This window comes from Mustela putorius, unplaced genomic scaffold, assembly GCF_011764305.1.
Source record: "Mustela putorius furo isolate JIRA1106 unplaced genomic scaffold, ASM1176430v1.1 tig00003853_pilon_pilon_pilon, whole genome shotgun sequence".
In the NCBI taxonomy this organism is placed as follows: domain Eukaryota; kingdom Metazoa; phylum Chordata; class Mammalia; order Carnivora; family Mustelidae; genus Mustela; species Mustela putorius.
Genome location: NW_025422005.1, coordinates 52,179,339 through 52,198,268, shown reverse-complemented (window position 1 = coordinate 52,198,268; position 18,930 = coordinate 52,179,339). Strand labels below are relative to the sequence as shown.

The following is an 18,930-nucleotide window of genomic DNA, read 5'->3' as shown; positions in this document are numbered from 1 at the left end:
TTTATGGTCAACTAATCTTCGACAAAGCAGGAAAGAATGTCCAATGGAAAAAAGACAGTCTCTTCAACAAATGGTGTTGGGAAAATTGGACAGACACATGCAGAAAAATGAAACTGGACCATTTCCTTACACCACATGTGAAAATAGACTCAAAATGGATGAAGGACCTCAATATGAGAAAGGAATCTATCAAAATCCTTGAGGAGATAACAGGCAGCAACCTCTTCGACCTCAGCCGCAACAACTTCTTCCTAGGAACATTGCTGGAGGCAAGGGAAGCAAGGGCAAAAATGAACTATTGGGACTTCATCAAGATCAAAAGCTTTTGCACAGCAAAGGAAACAGTTATAACAAAACCAAAAGACAACTGACAGAATGGGAAAAGATATTTGCAAATGACATATCAGATAAAGGGCTATTATCCAAAATCTATAAAGAGCTTAGCAAACTCAACACCCAAAGAACAAATAATCCAATCAAGAAATGGGCAGAGGACATGAACAGACATTTCTGTAAAGAAGACATCCAGATGGCCAACAGACAGATGAAAAAGTGCTCCACATCACTCAGCATCAGGGCAATACAGATCAAAACCACAATGAGACACCACCTCACACTAGTCAGAATGGCTCATATTAACAAGTCAGGAAATGACAGATGCTGGCGAGGATGCAGAGAAAGGAGAACCCTCCTACACTGTTGGTGGGAATGCAAGCTGGTGCAACCACTCTAGAAAAGAGCATGGAGATTCCTCAAAAAGTTGAAAATAGAGCTCCCCTACGATCCAGCAATTGCATTACTGAGTATTTACCCTAAAGATACAAATGTAGTTATCCAAAGGGGCATGTGCACCCGAATGTTTATAGCAGCAATGTCCACAATAGCCAAACTATGGAAAGTACCTACATGTCCATCAACAGATGAATGGATAAAGAAGATATCACACACACACACACACACACACACAATGGAATACTATGCAGCCATCAAAAGAAATGAAATCTTGCCATTTGCAATGACATGGATGGAACTAGAGGGCATTATGCTTAGCAAAATAAGTCAATTGGAGAAAGATAACTATCATATGATCTCCCTGATATGAGGAAGTGGAGATGCAATGTGGGAGGTTTGGGGGGTAGGAAAACAATGAATGAAACAAGATGGGATTGGGAAGGAGACAAACCATAAGAGACACTTAATCTCACAAAACAAACTGAGGGTTGCCGGGGGGAAGGGGGTAAGAAGAGGGTGGTGGGGTTATAGACATTGGGGAGCGTATGTGCTATAGTGAGTATTGTGAAGTGTGTAAACCTGGCAATTCACAGACCTGTACCCCTGGGGCTAATAATACATTATATGTTTATAAAAAAAATAAAAAAAATATTTTTAAAAAATGAGAATATACCATACAGAGTTTTTGCTTGTACACACCTGCTTTGGGAACTTGCCATTCAGTGAAATATAGTAGTAACTAAATCACACCGCCTTCTACCTACAAGCAGACTCGACACACAAAGTAGGAGGGGGAACAAAGACCTCGGTGTTGGGGCTGTGCTGTGGGTTAACCCTCAGAGAGGGTTAATACTCAGAGGAGTAAAAATTTATTATACTCAGAGTATAATAAAAATAACAGGTTTAATATTTGCTGATTGTCTTCTAGAACAAAATGATGTTAGCTATTATTATTAATATGGGCCAGGTACTGTTGGAAGTACTTTTCATTAACTCATTAATTTTATCCTCACAACCAACTCCTTATGAGGCAGGCGCCATCCTTATGCCCATTTTTACAGGTGAGGAAGCCAAAGGGACAGAGTGGTTATGTAACCTGCCCCAGGATATGCAGCTAGTAATTCAAAAGCTGGGACTCCTCCCCTGGTTTCACAAAAGTAGGGAGGATGAGGGAGGTCTGAGTGGTGGGGTAGGAAGCTTTGCCAGGCATGTCGCTTTTGTACTCCCTACTTTATACAGTGGCAAGTGACACAGAACCCAGTCATCTCTGGAGGCCATTCTGGTCGTTCTCATCCTAGGAACTATTCTTGGGTTCTTTTGTAATGACTGCCTGCATGTCTATGGGCGGATGGAGAGAGAGAAAGTGATCACATGGAAAAGTGCTTACCACAGCGCCTAACAGATCAATAGATCTTCTATACCAGGAATATAATAGATCCAGAAGATATTGTCTGTGTATCGGAGATCTATCTCTCTGTCTATGTGGACTCTTGAGAGACGATAGAACAGATTAAAGGAACTATGCATCTTCGAGTCAGAAACTTCTGAAGACTGCCTTTGTCATCATCTGTGCAACCTTCAGTAGGCACTAAGCCTCTCTGAGCAAACCCATCTGTAAAATGAGAACTGTAATACTTATTTCATAGGGTTGTTGTAAACCGTAAATGAAAGAACAAAGGAAGTTATCTCCTCTAGTACCTACTAGAGGAGAGTCACTTGATGTCACTTACCCTTAGAATAGAAAAGGATTCAGAGATAAAAACTTTGGGCTAGGAATTCTAAATAACCTTAATCAGGAAACAACCTCTCTGACCTCCATCTCCTCATTTACATAAGGGGAATAATTGCTCTACCAATCTTACTTGTTTTTTTTTTTTTTAAAGATTTTATTTAGTATTTATTTGACAGAAAGAGATCACAAGTAGGCAGAGAGGCAGGCAGAGAGAGAGAGAGGAGGAAGCAGGCTCCCTGCTGAGCAGAGAGCCCGATGCGGGACTCGATCCCAGGACCCTGAGATCATGACCTGAGCCGAAGGCAGAGGCTTAACCCACTGAGCCACCCAGGCGCCCCTTACTTGGTTTTTGTGTTCATGACAAAACTTCAGAAAATTGAAAACTGCCACACAATTGTTGGATTATTAACATTATAAAAACACTTCCCAATTTCTCAGTACCTTAGTGTGTGCCGGGCTGGGAGTCGGGGGGATTCCCTCTTGTTATTCTTGGATTTTCAGTGAAATCATTAGGAGGGTAACGATTACAAAGGAATGAGGTTAATTTAGTACTCATGTAACGCTAGTCATTTTTCTGGCCCAGATTTTCAGCAACAAGAGAAAGTAGGGCTCTCACCTGTCTGGCAAACAAAGGAGTCTATTCTGTACTCATTCCGTATCAGATTATTCACAGAACGCCTGCGATTGTAAACGGGAGGTCTGGGACAAATCCCCCTGTGGGTCTGCACGAGAACAAACTTCAAGAAGCCGAATTCTTTAAACACAAGCAAACTTGGCTCGTTCTGATTACACGGAGCATAGGCAAACGAGCCCACACTGTCTTCTCGCCAATGGAAATAATCAAGCAGAACGATACGCAGCCATGTTGGAAGTGACTGGAAACAAATTTCGGCCTAATGTCAACCTGTGATACAGCACATGTACTTCCCCACACACCTCTCTCCACATTAGGCCAGAAGGGAGTCAGTCTGACTCAAGAAACTTCAAATAAAAACATTCCACAGAACAACTAATGTTACTCATGGAAAATTAGAAAGCTAACATTTGCTCAACCTCTTTTTAACAGCCTTGTGTTTTTATTCATCACTTCAACCAGTGACTTGGTGTCATCTTGGTTTCACATGTAGATAAATTAAGACTAAGAAAGAACAAAGAATTTGACAAAGCCAGAAAGTGGTGGAGTCTGGGTTGGAAAGCAAGCCTGTCTGTCTTCAGTGTTTCTATGCTTTCAAAATTATATTGCTAATAAAAATTAAAATACTGTATGGAATTGTTCTTCATCATTCTCCTTAAGATTCCAAGGCTCCCTTTAGTGAGGGCTCATAGCTGGTGGGGATCACACTATTAAACAGAATCACATTAGAACAATGGACTCTATTCTTACTAGTCACTTTAAAGGGTAATGGACACCCTCAGTGTATTACAATGAAAACTGGCTGAAAATTAGAATGGTGAAGATTTTTAATACTTTGAAATAGTTATTTAAAAGTTAAATGCACCTATTAGTTACATCAAGTTAAATACTTGGGATTTTTTAAACCAATGATTTAGTCTGGATCACATGATTAATTTCCTTTTAAAAATCAACAATTGGTTATCACAGTTCGCATCTGACATTCCTATTTTATTTTTACAAAGATATTCAATACTTTGATTGGTAATTAAATATAACAGAGAAAATACTTCTTTCTTATCCTGGGGCTTAAAACAAGGTAAACATGATTTCTTATTCAAGAGGTACTTTCATAAAGTGAAACATCATCTAAGTTATTACTTTTAAGTTAAAACAAAAAAAAATCCTTAGATCTTCAATATGGCAAAGGTGGGGGAGAAACCTTACAGGTCATTAGAATTCCAAAAATAAACAAATAAACACATTAAATTATAGTCTTACATGAAAAAATAAAAACCATAGAAAACAAATAGGAATTGCTATCATCTATTATTTGAAAACTACAAAGTAAGGGGGTCTGTAGCAGATGGGAGCCTGAACCAGTGATATTCAAACATATGCCAGGAAGACAAAGTAGAAAACGTGTTAACTAGGTCTTCAGTTGGTATGCTAGGTCCACCATTAGGTCTCTCAATTCAAAGAGGAAATACTAAGAAGATGATCTGTATTATGCATTCTCAAATTAATCCTTAGAAAGACTCTGATTGGCCATACATGGGGATTAAAATTTTTTTTCCTCAGCAAATTTTTTTCAAGATTTTTATTTATTTGACAGACAGAGCAAGCAGCAAACAGAGCAGCAGAGGCAGAGGGAGAAGCAGGCTCTCTGCTGAGCAGGGAGCGGATGCGGGGCTTGATCCCAAAACCCAGGGATCATGTCCTAAGCCGAACGAAGGCAGACACTTAACCGACTGAGCCACCCAGGTGTCCCTCTTCAGCAAACGTTTTAACCACAATAACCACAATGTTTTAACCACAATAAGTGCTCATTTGTGAGCACTTGAGAAAAATCTTAGTAACCAGAATCCACATGAGTTCACTAAAAGTTTCTATAAATTCTTAGGACCACAGTTTTCTCTATAAAAGGAAAGAGTTGGGCTAATCTTTTCTCTTTTATTGAAAAAAAAAGTTAAATTACAGTAAAAAAATAACATTTACCATCTTAACCATTTTTAAGTGTACAGTTTAGTAGCACTAAGCATAGGCAGATATTCATACAACAGATTTTCCATCTTGCAAAACTTAAACTCTATACTCATTGGAAATAACTCTCCATTTCCCCCTCCCTCTAGCCCCTGAAAACAACTGGTCTACTTTTTGTTTCTATGACTTTGATTACTTTAGATACCTCATACAGTATTTGTCTTTAAATGATTGGCTTATTTCACTCAGTAAAATGTCCTCAAGTTTAATCTATATTGTTGCATGTGTCATACTTCCTTTTTAAGGCTGAATAATATTCCTTTGTACATATATACTACATTTTCTTTATGGATTCCTCCATCGATGGGCTTGCTTCAACCTATCAGCTATTGTGAATAATACCATGATGTACATGGGTATATATCCAGAAGTAGGATTGCTGGGTTCTATGTCTCACTGTGGTTTTGATTTGCATTTCTTTAATGCCTTATGATATTGAACATCTTTTCATATACTGTTGGCCATTTGTAAAATGTCTGTTTAAATCTTTTGCCCACTTTTTAATTGGGCTAATCTTTAAGTGCTAAAATTCAATAGGTTTTATAAAATCAAGTCTCTTTCATTTTGATAGGATTATTTTAGAGTGGTAGACCAAGTGCATTTAAACTTTTAGCAAGACATTTGATCAGGTGACCCATGATATCCTTATGTACCAAAGATGGAGGGCTAGATAACAATATCATTAGATAGATTTCTAATTTACCAATAAGCTGGTACCCTAATAGGGTTAATCAGCAAATCTACCTTAAATTGTAGAAAGCTAAGCTTGAGCAAACCTGCCTGTTTGACATTATCATCAACTATTCAATAATGACATATCGATCAAACTTGAAAATGACTCAAATCTAGGAAAGATATCTGACTATAGAAATAAAATTTTATTTTCATTTATTTAAGATTTTATTTCTTTGACAAACAGAGAGACAGAGTGTACAAACAGGGGGAGAGGCAGACAGAGGGAGAGGGAGAGGCAGACTCCCCACCAAGCAGGGAGCCAAATGAGGGGCTTGATCCCAGGACCCTGAGATTATGACCAGAGCTTAAGGCAAATGCCAAACTGACTGAGCCACCCAGGTGCCCCTATACCAGAAAGCTTTAGAGGCTCATACAGACAGGCTAAAACAATGACCCAAAATCAACAGTTGACGCTTTACAAATAAATATTATAGCTTACAGTTAGGTTAAAGCTCTTGTTTAAAGAAGCCCATGATTAAGTAAATCTACTAGATAATTTTTTGATGTAACAGAACCAAGGAAAAAAGAGAGGAAAAAAGGCTATTAAATTTTAATGAAGACTTGAGGCTCAGTTGGACCCAGCAACAACACCATGAAATTGCTCCAAAAATTGTATATATGGTACTTTTAGCAAAAAAATACCCTTCATAGGCAATACTGAGTGATGATTGAAAATATCATGGTCTTTTCTACCTCTGCTGGTTTAAAAACACCAAAAAAGGTATCTTCTAAGAGCAACATTTCTAAGGAAGGCTTCAAAAAAACAGGAAACATTCAGAGGAAAAGGAAGATGGGTAAAGAAAGGTTGGAAGAGCTACATGCTCTTTAGACCAAATTAAAAATTGAATGAAGGATGTGATAGGTACCTTTAAACGTAGATAATAAAGGATTATCAGAGGTTACAGACTGGATCAGTACATTGTTCTAGACTTGTTCCTTATTAGGGTTTATTTATATTTTTTAATTTGAAGTCCTGGCCAACATTTTTTTTTCTTTTACAACTTAATTTAATTTAACTTAATATTTATTTATTAACATATATTGTATTATTTGTCCCAGGGGTACAGGTCTGAGAATCCTCAGGCTTACACATTTCACAGCACTCACCATAGCACATACATAGCACAATGTCCATAACCCAGCCACCCTATTCCTACCCCCCACCCCCAGTAACCCTCAGTTTGTTTTGTGAGATTAAGAGTGTTTTATGGTTTGTCTCCCTCCTGATCCCATCTTGTTTCATTTTTTCTTTCCCTACCCCCCACAATCCCCTCCCTATCTCTCAAATTCCTCATATCAGAGAGATCATGTGATAATTGTCTTTCTCTGACTTATTTTGCTCAGCATAAAACCCTGTAGTTCCATCCATGTCATTGCAAATGGCAAGATTTCATTTCTTCTGATGGCTGCATAGTATTCCATTGTATGTATGTATGTGTGTGTGTGTGTGTGTGTATACACACACCACATCTTTTTTATCCTTTCATCTGTTGATGGACATGTAGGTACTTTCCATAGTTTGGCTATTGTGGACATTACTGCTATAAACATTCGGGTGCACGTGCCCCTTCAGATCACTACATTTATATCTTTAGGGTAAATACCCAGTAGTGTGATTGCTGGGTCGTAGGGTAGCTCTATTTTGAGGAACCTCCATACTATTTTCCAGAGCTGCACCAGCTTGAATTCCTGCCAACAACGTAGAAGGGTTCCCCTTTCTCCATATCCTTGCCAAAATCTGTCATTTCCTTGTTAATTTTAGCCATTCTGACTGGTGTGAGGTGGTATCTCATTGTGGTTTTGATATGTATTTCCCTGATGCATGCTCAACATTTTTTCAAAATCAGGAGATTTCCCATATTGATTTTGGTTTCAGGCTTAACAAATGCAAATTTTGAGCAGAGGCATCCATCCCATAACCTGTTTGGGGTGGTGAGATGTCTCCGTTTCTGAAGGTCTCTGGCAATGTTCAGACAGAGGCTAGATGATTTCAATGGTTCCCCTCAAAGCTCTCTGATTTTATAAACTGAGTTGACATACCTTATTTAGGCTCCTATTGTCCTTTTGACTCTCTTGTGAAGCAAGCGATTTAAAGCTAGAGATGAATATCTTCCCTATGTGTCTTAAGATCCAGTATCAGCCCTTTTCTACTCAGGTCTATGCTGAGGCTGACTTGTATGGACAGTATCAATGAGCACGCTTGATCTCTGGCTTCCAGTTAGGTTCAGCCAATGGGAGACATTGGCAGGACAAGAAGAACTGCCCAGAGCAAGAAGAGTATGGTTGCCATGTTAGTTCCCAGGCTTCCTCCTTGCTGAGTTGCAGAGGACTGACTACCCCTCTCTACCAAAGGCCACAGCCTTTGGATGGGCCTCTTTTCATTCTCAGCTCTGCTCCACAAGGTAAGGTAACTAATCATTCCTTTGACCCTTCAAGCCTAGGATGGCAATGCCTCCTACTTCTGCTAGCCGTGGGTTCTTCACCTTGTTGGTTTCCCCTAACTCTGCCAATACTTTCATGAACAGTCTCTCTACAAAATTCTCCATGGTGTGTTTATTTGTGCCTTTTGTTTCCTGCCAGAACCGTGGCTGCTAGGAAGCCAATAGCAAAGATCATTGCAGTGTTACATGAGAATTCTGTCACCAAAGGGTTAAAGTGTTAAGGAGCCCTTCCCATTGGCACAGTGTGGTGTCCCTGTCCCGCCCAAATAGTTAAGAGCTTCCCAAAGCTTGTTGCTACAGCAGCTGACACCCTGGATAAGTGACTCAATATATTTTGAGAATGATAAAAAAATCTTTGAGGAAAAAATTATTTTATGGTTAAAAATGTTTATGGAACATGACTTTGTTATAAGTTTTGGGTAACTATTGTTCTTTACTTTGTCGAAAATATATAGAGACTGGAGAATAAAGTACATCTTGAAAATCTCTGTAGCATAAAAATAACTCTTCCGGAAAACTTCAAACCGTACAAAGCTGTGCTCTATTCCTCCCTCCGTTCCCCCTCCCCACCATCCAATTCACTGTAATGTTCAATTTTGGTTTGAAGAAATGGCTGAAAGACAAATTGCCTCACAACAGGTCTTCTATGAAATATGGGAGAAGGCTGCTGACAGAGTGAGTTAAAAACTCTAGTGTTCGCAATCTGGAAAACATCTGCCTTGCCCCAAACTGTAAACCACCACATTGTAGAAAATGGTTTGTGACAAAGCAGAACCCAGGGCGGGTGTTTGTAAGGTTATGGGACAAGTCAGGGCTATTCAGGCACAGAACTGGGCGCTGTGCCCTTTGGCAGACTGTTGCAAGCCGAGGACTTAAAAGGAAATACGAAAGTAATAGGCCAGGTACGAAAAGTGCCCTTGGAGCCAAATGACCCCCTACTTTTCTTATCGGTGAGCGCTCAGTGGAGAAGTTGGTTGAGGAGTCAAAACCATAGCACTGCTTAGAAGTTCTAGCTCTTTGGTAGAGGGAGAGACCCTTTATTGAGGTCTCTTGGGCATGCCAGGCCGGCTGGCGAAAGAAATGTGGCCTCTGGACTTAATCTAGAGTAAAATAAAGGGCCAAGGTTTGACTATGAAAGCACTAATACAATCAAGATTCCACCTCCCTATACAAGTCAAGAGAGGAACAAATGGGGGACCTCAGTGAGTGGGGGAGAGAGAAAAAAGAGGTCACCTGGGTAGAATACAGCCGAAGTAAAATGGTCAGATCCTGCAAAAACTGCTCCCAGAGAAACTGGCATTTTCCACAGTTCTGCCCCAGGGCTGTGTCGAAAAGCAATGATAAGGGCTACAGTGAAACTGTGAACCTGGGAGGTGTGTCTAGGTGCCAGTTGGAAAGAACATAGGCAAATGTTTCTTTTTCGACGTAGTTTCCACCCAACCCACAGTATTTGGCTTGGAAGGTGGCCACAGTGACTAGAGGTAAAGGCATAGTGAATGAAGGTTTGCAGGCAGGCTCTCAGGGAAAATGGCCAACTCTGAGGGCTGGGGACCTGGGGCTGCCGGGAAGGGAGGAGAACTGGATTTAACGGGAAACGGGTAGACGCTGTGAGCCTTGCACGGAGCTGCTGGGGGAGCTAGTCCTCACCGGGGCTGAGGCTGAGGCGAGCAACTAGAATCTCTCAGAGTAGATGGCTGGGAGCCCTGCATGTGTGGAGCTGCGAACAAGAAAATCAATGGACAGCATCCCAACGATCTAGAGAGTCCCTAATGATCAAAGGAAAGAGGAAAATGAGAAAGGAATGTTTATTCCTCCGAATCATCTAGAATTTGTTCTTGAGGCAGTTGTGCTACAGTAGACAGAAGACTGGACCTGTAGTCCTATGGACCTGGTTTTAATGTTGGCTTTACGAAAAACATGGCCTCCAGTTCTCCATCAGTAAAATGGAGAAGATTCCTTTGTCCTGCAGTTATTATGAGGATTCATTCATTCAACACATTTTATTAGCATCAACTAAGTCAGAGGCCAGATGCTGGTTTTACAGAATAGACAGCAGCAATTAAGACAATGCCAAGTGCATGACAGCGCACAGAAACGTTGGGAGCTATAAAACAGTCCTTAATATGATTCATATTTATTCCAACTGACTGTCTCACCAGATTGTAAGCTGCATGAAGGCAGGCTTTCATCTACCCTATCCACAAAGTCTGAGGCGTAGAAACTCAATACATACTGAGTTTCTGTGAATAACTAAATAAGTAACTAACCATTCTGATTGTTAGATGCCTCGGATAAGAAGGAAAAAGACAGGGACTGGAAAAGACAGGGAGAGGTCAGGGACAGGTCAGGTCTTGCCCAAACAAATCTTTGGTTCTTTCCCCTCCTCCAAGCATTACCTGGCACAAGCAGAGAGTCCTGGCGGAGCCAATTCCCAGAGTTCACAGCAGACATATTTGGTTGTGTTTAACTTTATGTTCTGTCTTAGAGTGAAAGTTTGCAGATAAAACGGTCTGTGGCAGGCCATTCCCAAATGCCTTTATTCTAGAAAGTACAACAAAAGCTCACATTCTGCATTTAATTAGGCCTATACTTCTTTTAGCCTTACTTAGTTGAAACGAAAACAAAAGTTATCAGTAGGAAAATGAGAAACCACATGGAGATTTTGAAATCTCCTTAATTCTGACTTAACTAAAGAATGCAAGAACATTCCCGTGAGACTCCATCCCATTTGCGAGGGAGAAGGAAAAGCACTCATTTTAAATATGCCCCACAAGCTTTTAGCTCACTGTAGGATAAAATGTTATTCTCAATATTTATCTATCTACCTATCTATCTGACACAACTACTGGCTATAGGTTGGAATCCTAGTTTAATTCTTACTAACCATGTGGCATTGGACAAGTTACTTAGTCTGAGTCTCAGTTTTCTCTTCTTGGGTAGAATAAAACCCAACTCACAGGGCTAGAAGACTATTATAAATGATATAATGCATAAAAAAAACCCTTTTAGTATGGTCTTTGACTCATTGTAACCACTCAATAAATGGCAATTGCTGTTTAATGTTATTGTTTTTCTATAGTTTAAATGGGATAATTCCTATCCAGTCTCAGGGTTCCTACACCCTGGCATTGTTGACATTTTGGGCTGGATAATTCTTTGTATGGGTCCATCTGTGCATCTAGCTTGTTTAGCAGCACCTCTGGACTCGACCCCCAGATGCCAGAAATAACACACAACCCCCCCTTCCCAGGAGTGATGACCAAAATATCTTGAGACACTGCCAAATGCTCCCTGGGAGACAAATCTTCTGTCGTTTGGGAAGCATTGCTATAGAACAAAGAGCAGTGAGTGGTCCTAGAGAGAGGAGAACTGGTTTCTGTTAACTGATTTGTGATCTTGGGTAAGTCCTACCACTTCCTGGGCCTTGGTTTTCTCATATGGTAAAAGAGGGTGGGAAATTCCTACTTTCTTTTTCAGAATTTTTCTAAGAATGAAGAGAGAAAGGAAATCAAATGCTTGCAGGAAGTGTTTGAAAAGTAGGATGCTATTATGACTAAGTTGCTGGAGGTGGTCTATCGAGGGGCAATTCTGAGAAGACTTGCCCAGCAACATCCCCTGTTGCCCAACAGCTGATGGCAACCTGCCTTCTTCCTTAACACTCCCCCTCCCAGCAGCTGCTCCTTGGTCAACGTCAAAGATTCCCTGTGCCTTTAATGGATGTACTTGTGGCTTGGCTTGAAGAATTTCAGAGGAACTGTTTCCTTTCAACGTGAAATGCAAATGCTCTTTTTGATAAAAATTATTATTCTAAGTGCCGGAAACTGCCTTGTCATCTCTAGATTGAGTATTCGTCTAAATTTATCTCTCACACAACGAGAACTTACCAGTGGTCAGAATGTTAAGTTGTCCTCTGTGGATTGATATTCAGAAAGAAAGTTTCAGGGCTTCTAACATCACTGTACTGATTAACACTACGATAATACAGAGTCATACGAAGGGGGATTTCCTCATCAGCAAGGGAAAGTAATTTGATGTCAAAGCATACTATGAGAAATCTAGATCCTAGAATCCAGAGGTGCAGGCTATTGTCATTCTTTTATCTATTTCTGAAAAAAAAGAAAAATCTTTAAACGGGATATAGCAGCAGGTCTGGGAAAAGAGCTGTGAGCTTTGAGTTTGGTCACAGCTATTTGTGGACAGAGGAGGGTTCAAGCTCCAATCTCATCCTTTGTGTGATGCAGACCCATCCTTTAGCCCTTCTGAACCTCAGTGGACTTTAACACCCACCCCACAGTGTGGATATGAGTTTTAAATGCACATGAGTATGTAAGCATGGAGTTTTGTATGGGCACATGGTAAGTGTTTTGTGAGATGTAGGCGGTCTTTCTCTCTCTGTCCACAGTCCGAAAGACTGTTTAAAGATTTCTTTCATCCCTCAGAGTGTGTACTTGGTCTGATGACTTCAGGAAGGTCACTGAAATGAAAACCATACATTTTAGGTGTAATTTAGAGTCCTGACTAAACTAAACGAATTACAATAAAGCTTGAATCAGCTTATCAACAAATCTTCCAGTTTATGAGCAAATTACTTCCCTACTTCTGCTGGGTATTGGTTGGAAATTAGGGGTCAGAAGACACCCAAAGGACAATTGCATGTATCCAGAGAGGAGCGAACAATGTGTTTCTTCCCTAAAATAATTCATCTGGTCTCTTTAAGGACACACATCAGTATTCTGAGATAGCATGGTAGAGTAGCAGGAAGATGAGATTAGACTCAGACAGATATGCTATTTAGAAGCTGGGTGTAACACCAACAGCACAGGATTAGTAATACCCATCACAGTGTAAAGTCAACTATAAAAGAAGCCTATGAAAACCCCGAGTACCACGTCTGACACGTGGAAGGTGCTCAGTTCGTGATGCTTTTTATCCTTGACTCTCTTACAGATCTTTGTACCTCACTTGGTTTAGGAGAAGGGGTGGACAGCCAAGAAAATGATTATAAATCTACATTTATTTTTATGCGTTCCTATGAATGTTGAATATAGCATGTGGGAAAGTCATGAATAATTAAGGACACACCGTTTAAAAAATACGGGATAATTTGCTTTGAAGTTTCCAATGGTGGTTCTGGAAGAGTTTTGCTTCATAATTTGTTCTTTATGCTGCATATGAAGGCATTTTAAAGCCAAGCAACACAAAAGAGTTTGGTCACCTCTTTCTCAAACTTGGCATGTTTAACCACCCATAAAACCCATTTTGCAAGAGAAGACAATATAGTAACAGGTAACACATAAGAATGAAATTATAGAATAATAGTTTCCCACATTTTCATCACTAAGGTTTCTTTTCAACATTTTTATTGCTTCTTCCTATGTTCCTCTTTAGTATGTTTTCGCTTCCTCTGTTCCATAACATTCGTGCTAACTTCTCTTGCATCACACACCCTGCACTGTGATTGTAATGTGAATCACATTGTATTTCTCTTTCAAACCCCCTGCTCCACAGTGGGCTCTCAAACAATATTTGCTAAACTGAGAGCAAACATTCCTCTACGTTGACTACATACCAATAGTAGATGCCTCCTTATATACTGACTATTATTTGTTAAGCATTTACCACCTTCCAGACATCATACAGATTTTTTTTTTTTTTAAACAACTCATTTATTCTCCCAATAGGATGTTATGATTACGTCCATTTTCCTGCTATTGCTTTTCCTGCAGTGACACTGGACTCTGAGCCGGGAGAACCCAGCAGACATCATCTATAAGAACTAGGACCAGGAGGGGCGCCTGGATGGCTCAGTGGGTTAAAGCCTCTGCCTACAGCTCAGGTCATGATACCAGGGTCATGGGATTGAGCTCTGCATCACATGGGGTTCTCTGCTCAGCAGGGAGCCCGTTTCCCTTCCTCTCTCTGCCTGCCTCTCTGCCTACTTGTGATCTCTGTCTGTCAAATATAATTAAAAAAAAAAAAAAAAAGAACTAGGACCAGGAAGAAGATTCAGTTCCTAGACAGTTCCAACTCCAGGTTTCACTCTAATTTTCCTTCTCTTTCTCCTACCCCGCCAAACACTTTTCCAGGAAATGGAACAAACTGACGCAAGAATTGAATTTTCTTCCCACACTTCTGCGACACGAGAAGAAGATACAAAGGACAGAGTTTCTCTACACGTTGCCCGGAGTAATGTGTTACTCAGAGTGGCTGATTAACACCCGTGGACTCATCCTCCCTCGTGGGTGTTCTAAGGACAACAGAAGAACAGTTCTCATCTGGCTTCTGCCCATAATACCTGTTATGCGAAAATGGGTGCACATGGACATGGACCCTGGAGGGTAATGTCTTTTTCTACATGGCTGATTGTGATGAGCTGGTTTCCTTGTGCCTGTTTCGCCCACTAACTGCAACGGCTGTGGGAAGCAAGCAGTTTGCTCCCCGAGAATGTGAGCTGGTACCCTAAAAGTTGTTTAACATAGACAGGGCAAGGTTTAGGCGCCTTAGAAACATAGTTTGAAATCTAACAACCACCACCACTCTCCTTGGCCCCCTTATCATCTCTGCTAATCGCAGGGGGACGAGAGAGGTCTTTTAAAGGTCACTGAATACGTTAAAGGCGTTTACCACATGCTGGGATGTCGCACAGGTCAGACTTGAAATTTTCATCCAAGGTGAAGCACCAAGGAGCCTCCTTCTGATTCCCTGGATTGCGGCAGTAGGAGTGGCCCCCGTTCAGCTCCGGGAAACGGAGGGCAGTAAAGGTGTGTGTGTGCGGGTACTGGGAATTCCACGGCTGGCACTGGCGTCCTGATTTGGTCACACTGACTGTTCCCCGATAGTCCACACCTGTGCTGTTATAGCACTTGTGATCTGAGAAAGCAGAAGAGAAAGGCCCAGACTGTGAGAAAGAACCAGCCGTTGCTGAAGCTTCCAGCCAGAAGTTTCTGGAAAGGCTTGCAATTAACCTCATGGGCTAAGGCTTCCCTGCTGGTCGGGGGCCAGGCGGGCAGTCTCCTTGCTTGCTGGGCTGGGACAGCGGTCCTGCCTTGCAGTTACATTCCTGGGAGGATTTAAAGCTTACGGGTCAGGAATAAAACCAGTCCTCCACAAGTATTTTTAATACTGAACACAAAAAAAGTCAGAACTGGGGGCAGGGCCCAGGGGGGCACAGGAGTAATTTCCTAGTGAATGGTTCAGGAAAGGTTCAAGCTAAACTCTTCTTTCCATTTTTGCTTGATGTCTTTAGACATGAATCATGGGATAAAGAATCTAGTTCCCAGAAAATGTTTGCTAGGAGCTGTGCGTATGGGTTTCTAATAAGAGTTAGGGCCACTCTGTGCTGATGAACTGGCTCTTCTCGAGAAGCAAGTCCTCTTCCCAGGGGACCACAAGGCTATTTCTTGGAAGCATGGCAAAAATCTGCTGAGTTGAAATAAATGAAAATATAGAGGGGTAATGATAAAATAATGGTAATAATGAAGATATTGCTATTATTACATGCTAAGCGTAGTTCTCAGCATTTTATTAGCACCACGCTCTAACCAGCTGAGCTAACTGGTCCACCCAGTTCTCAGCATTTTAGATGCATTAATTCATTTAACTAATAGCATAATATTAAATTACAAAAGGAAACTCAAAAAACTGCCAATGAGTTTAATTCTAGGGGAAAGGGCAGTTATAGAGTTACAGAGGTGAGATAACAGTGGATAGAGACAAGCCCCATGTATATGTATTTTAAATCGTGGTACAATATACATACCATAAAATTTGCCATTAGAGTATTTAGAACATTGAAAATATTGTGCAACCTTCACCATTCCAGGACACAGGTCTCATTCCAGAACACCTGTATCATCCGCATGGAAATCCTATACTCATTCAGCAGTCACTCCCCAAGCCCCCCCACCCCATTCCTGGCAACCACTAACCTGCTTTCTGTCTCTATAGATTTGTCTATTCTGGATGTTTCACAGAAACAGAATCATACAATGATGTCTGGCTTCTTTTGCTATCATAATCCTTTCAAGTTTCAGGATTTTATTCCTTTTTAATGGGTGAGTCTTATTTCATTAAATAGATATACTACAATTTGTTTATCCATTTATCCGCTAACAGACACTTGTGTTGTTTTCACCTTTCAGCCATTGTGAATAGACCTGTCGTAAACACTGGCATACAAGTTTTTGTGTGAACACCTTTTTCAAATTCTTGTGAGTGTACCCCCAGGTGCGGCATTGCTGGGTCATATGGCAATTCTATTTAAGTCACTGAAGAACCTGCAGCCATATTTAAACATGACCATCTTCATGAAGCATCTTGAGGCCAGGGACCACATCTAACCCACTCACTGAGTGCTCCATCTCCCATACAGTATTCATCCCCTCGGAAGGTAATCTGCCCGCCAAGAAGGTCCACTTCTCACTGTGCCCTGGGGTTGCGGGCCCCCAGGCAGCACCGAAGGCCAGGAGTTACCACCTACTTTTATTGATAGGATCCGCCATGGGAATTCCAATCCGGATGCAGTTTGCGGCCTCCGGGCTCTCGGGCTGGGGGAGATCTTCACAGTTTGGCAGTTTCAGCCTCATCAGGATCATGGGGTTGGATCTTGCAAAAATGTACTCTGTTTGACACAGGACGTTTTCCAGGATTTCACATTCATCGCGACACAAGTCCCGGGGCTTCGGAATGGACACCGTCTCATCGCAGTATGGGAAGGCGTAGTGGCACAGGGAAGGAATGGCGAACTGAGAGCACTTATCAGATAAGTGGCTGGAGGTGCCGATCATGGTGAAGGCAGCTGGAAAACAAACACAGTTATTAACTCCCAGGGGCCAGGGTTTATCGCCGCCGGTTATCTAGTCAACAGATATCAGATATAAACACACACGGGAAGGAATCCGCAGCACTCAAACAGACAAGGCCAAGAGGAGATTCAGTTCAGATGTCCAAGCGGCTTACTTTCACTGGCTTGAAAAAAAATCCTTTTGACTACAAAGTTAAAAAAACAGGATTAGGTTACATATGTACCATTTCCTAAAAAAAGAATTAATTAGGTTAAAGCACAATATATTTTTCATTTTTACTACAAAGCAACAGAACTTTGTGTTTCATCCGGTTCTTTTTATGAGTTTTATGAAGCTTCTAAAACATTCGACAGCTGCAGGGCAGAACTCGCTGTCTGCGGTGGACAAGCCTGATCCCAGGATTTAGTTCTGCGTCTTACCTCTGAGGTAGATGACTCTGGGTAACTTGTTTAATTTCTTTGTGCCTTTGATACTTCTACTTCATCTTCTGAAAATGAGGCAATTCTCTTGGAAGTTCTTGAAAAGCTCAACTCAGTCATTCTGGGGTGTGTATTAGTGGTCATTTAGCCTGACCTGTTCAGCTTGACATCCATGTACAGAAAGAGTACCTGTCTCCCTTTACATTGACAAGGAGCTTGTACCTCACAAGATAGTCTGGCAGGGTTTGGTACACTGTTTCTCAATGGGTGTTCCTCAGATTATTCATTCTGTAGAATATTCACAGTGTTTGAGAAACTAGGGTTCCAGAGCCGAACACGGTTGGGAAATGCCGGGTTAAACAAAATTAAGCGGCTTTCTTTAATAGTATTTTCCAGGAAGCAGATGTCCATTGAAAATGTTGGAGAGGATTATTATACATGGGTGATGAAACATTTACTTCAGAGCTCCCATTTATTTTTGTGAATACTTAGTAAAAATATGTTAAAATGTTCTTATATTAGGTTATAATGTGCCTTCCACAGCCCTTCCTCATCTGTCCTGCTTCTGTCCTCTGCTCACTGCACAGTTCCGCCTCCTGAAAGTTCTTTAGCAAGTGACAACTCCAGCTTTCTCTAGTTGCTTCTCCAGATTAAACAGCTCCCTGGGGCTCCTTTTAGTTCCTTCATAGTCCCCATGGGACATAGTTTCTCGACTCCTTGCTGTTCTGTGTGCCTGCCTCAGGTTTGTTCAATCCTAAAGTTACCATAACCTACAAGGCACTAGTTTAAATTTGAATTTCAGGTAAACATTTGGAACATACTTATACTAAAAAATAATCTTGTTTACTTGAAATCCAGAAGTAACTGGGTATCCTGTGCTTTTATTTGCTAAGCCTGGCGACCTTATTAGAATCCCATAAGGGCAATTTTAATGGCTTGCAAGGGTATATGGAAATGGTGCACAACTACACTAATGGAAGAAACACAAGGCTGTTATAACCACCAGAACCAGGTGTGCAAAATCGTACAAGGTAGCCTACACACTGCTTTGCTCATGTGTGCTAGAAAGTGCATCATTATTAGATTTCCACTAAAAAGATACTTCTGATTCAGAAAAATGAAGGGTAAAACAGAGAAGGCTAGAGCAAGAAGACTTATGATCATCTTGCCTTATCACTCTTCACCAATGAAGAGAGAGATTTTTCATGAAGAATTAGAGTTTACCTTAAAGTCATAGTAATGGTGTCCAGAATTCTAGACTCTTAATTGATTTAGAGTTTACATGACTTTCAGTCTAGGCGATGTTGTCTCCGAACAGTAAGCTCAATGAGGGCAGAGACGTAAGCTGGCTTATTCATCAGATTGGCATATCCCCGGTACCCTGTCCAGTTCCTGGTGTGCCCAAAACACT

General features: G+C 41.0%; 1 protein-coding gene across 1 annotated transcript in view; it reads right to left on the bottom strand.

Annotated features, from left to right (window-relative positions):
* ROR1 (receptor tyrosine kinase like orphan receptor 1) overlaps positions 1 to 18,930 on the bottom strand; it is a 409,167-nt gene that overhangs the window by 21,016 nt on the left and 369,221 nt on the right. Inside the window, exons 6-7 of the mRNA XM_045064666.1 lie at positions 16,776 to 17,093; positions 14,921 to 15,166 (exon numbers count right to left, since the gene is read on the bottom strand). Coding sequence (XP_044920601.1) covers positions 14,921 to 15,166; positions 16,776 to 17,093 — 564 coding nt within the window. The remainder of the gene's footprint in view (positions 1 to 14,920; positions 15,167 to 16,775; positions 17,094 to 18,930) is intronic.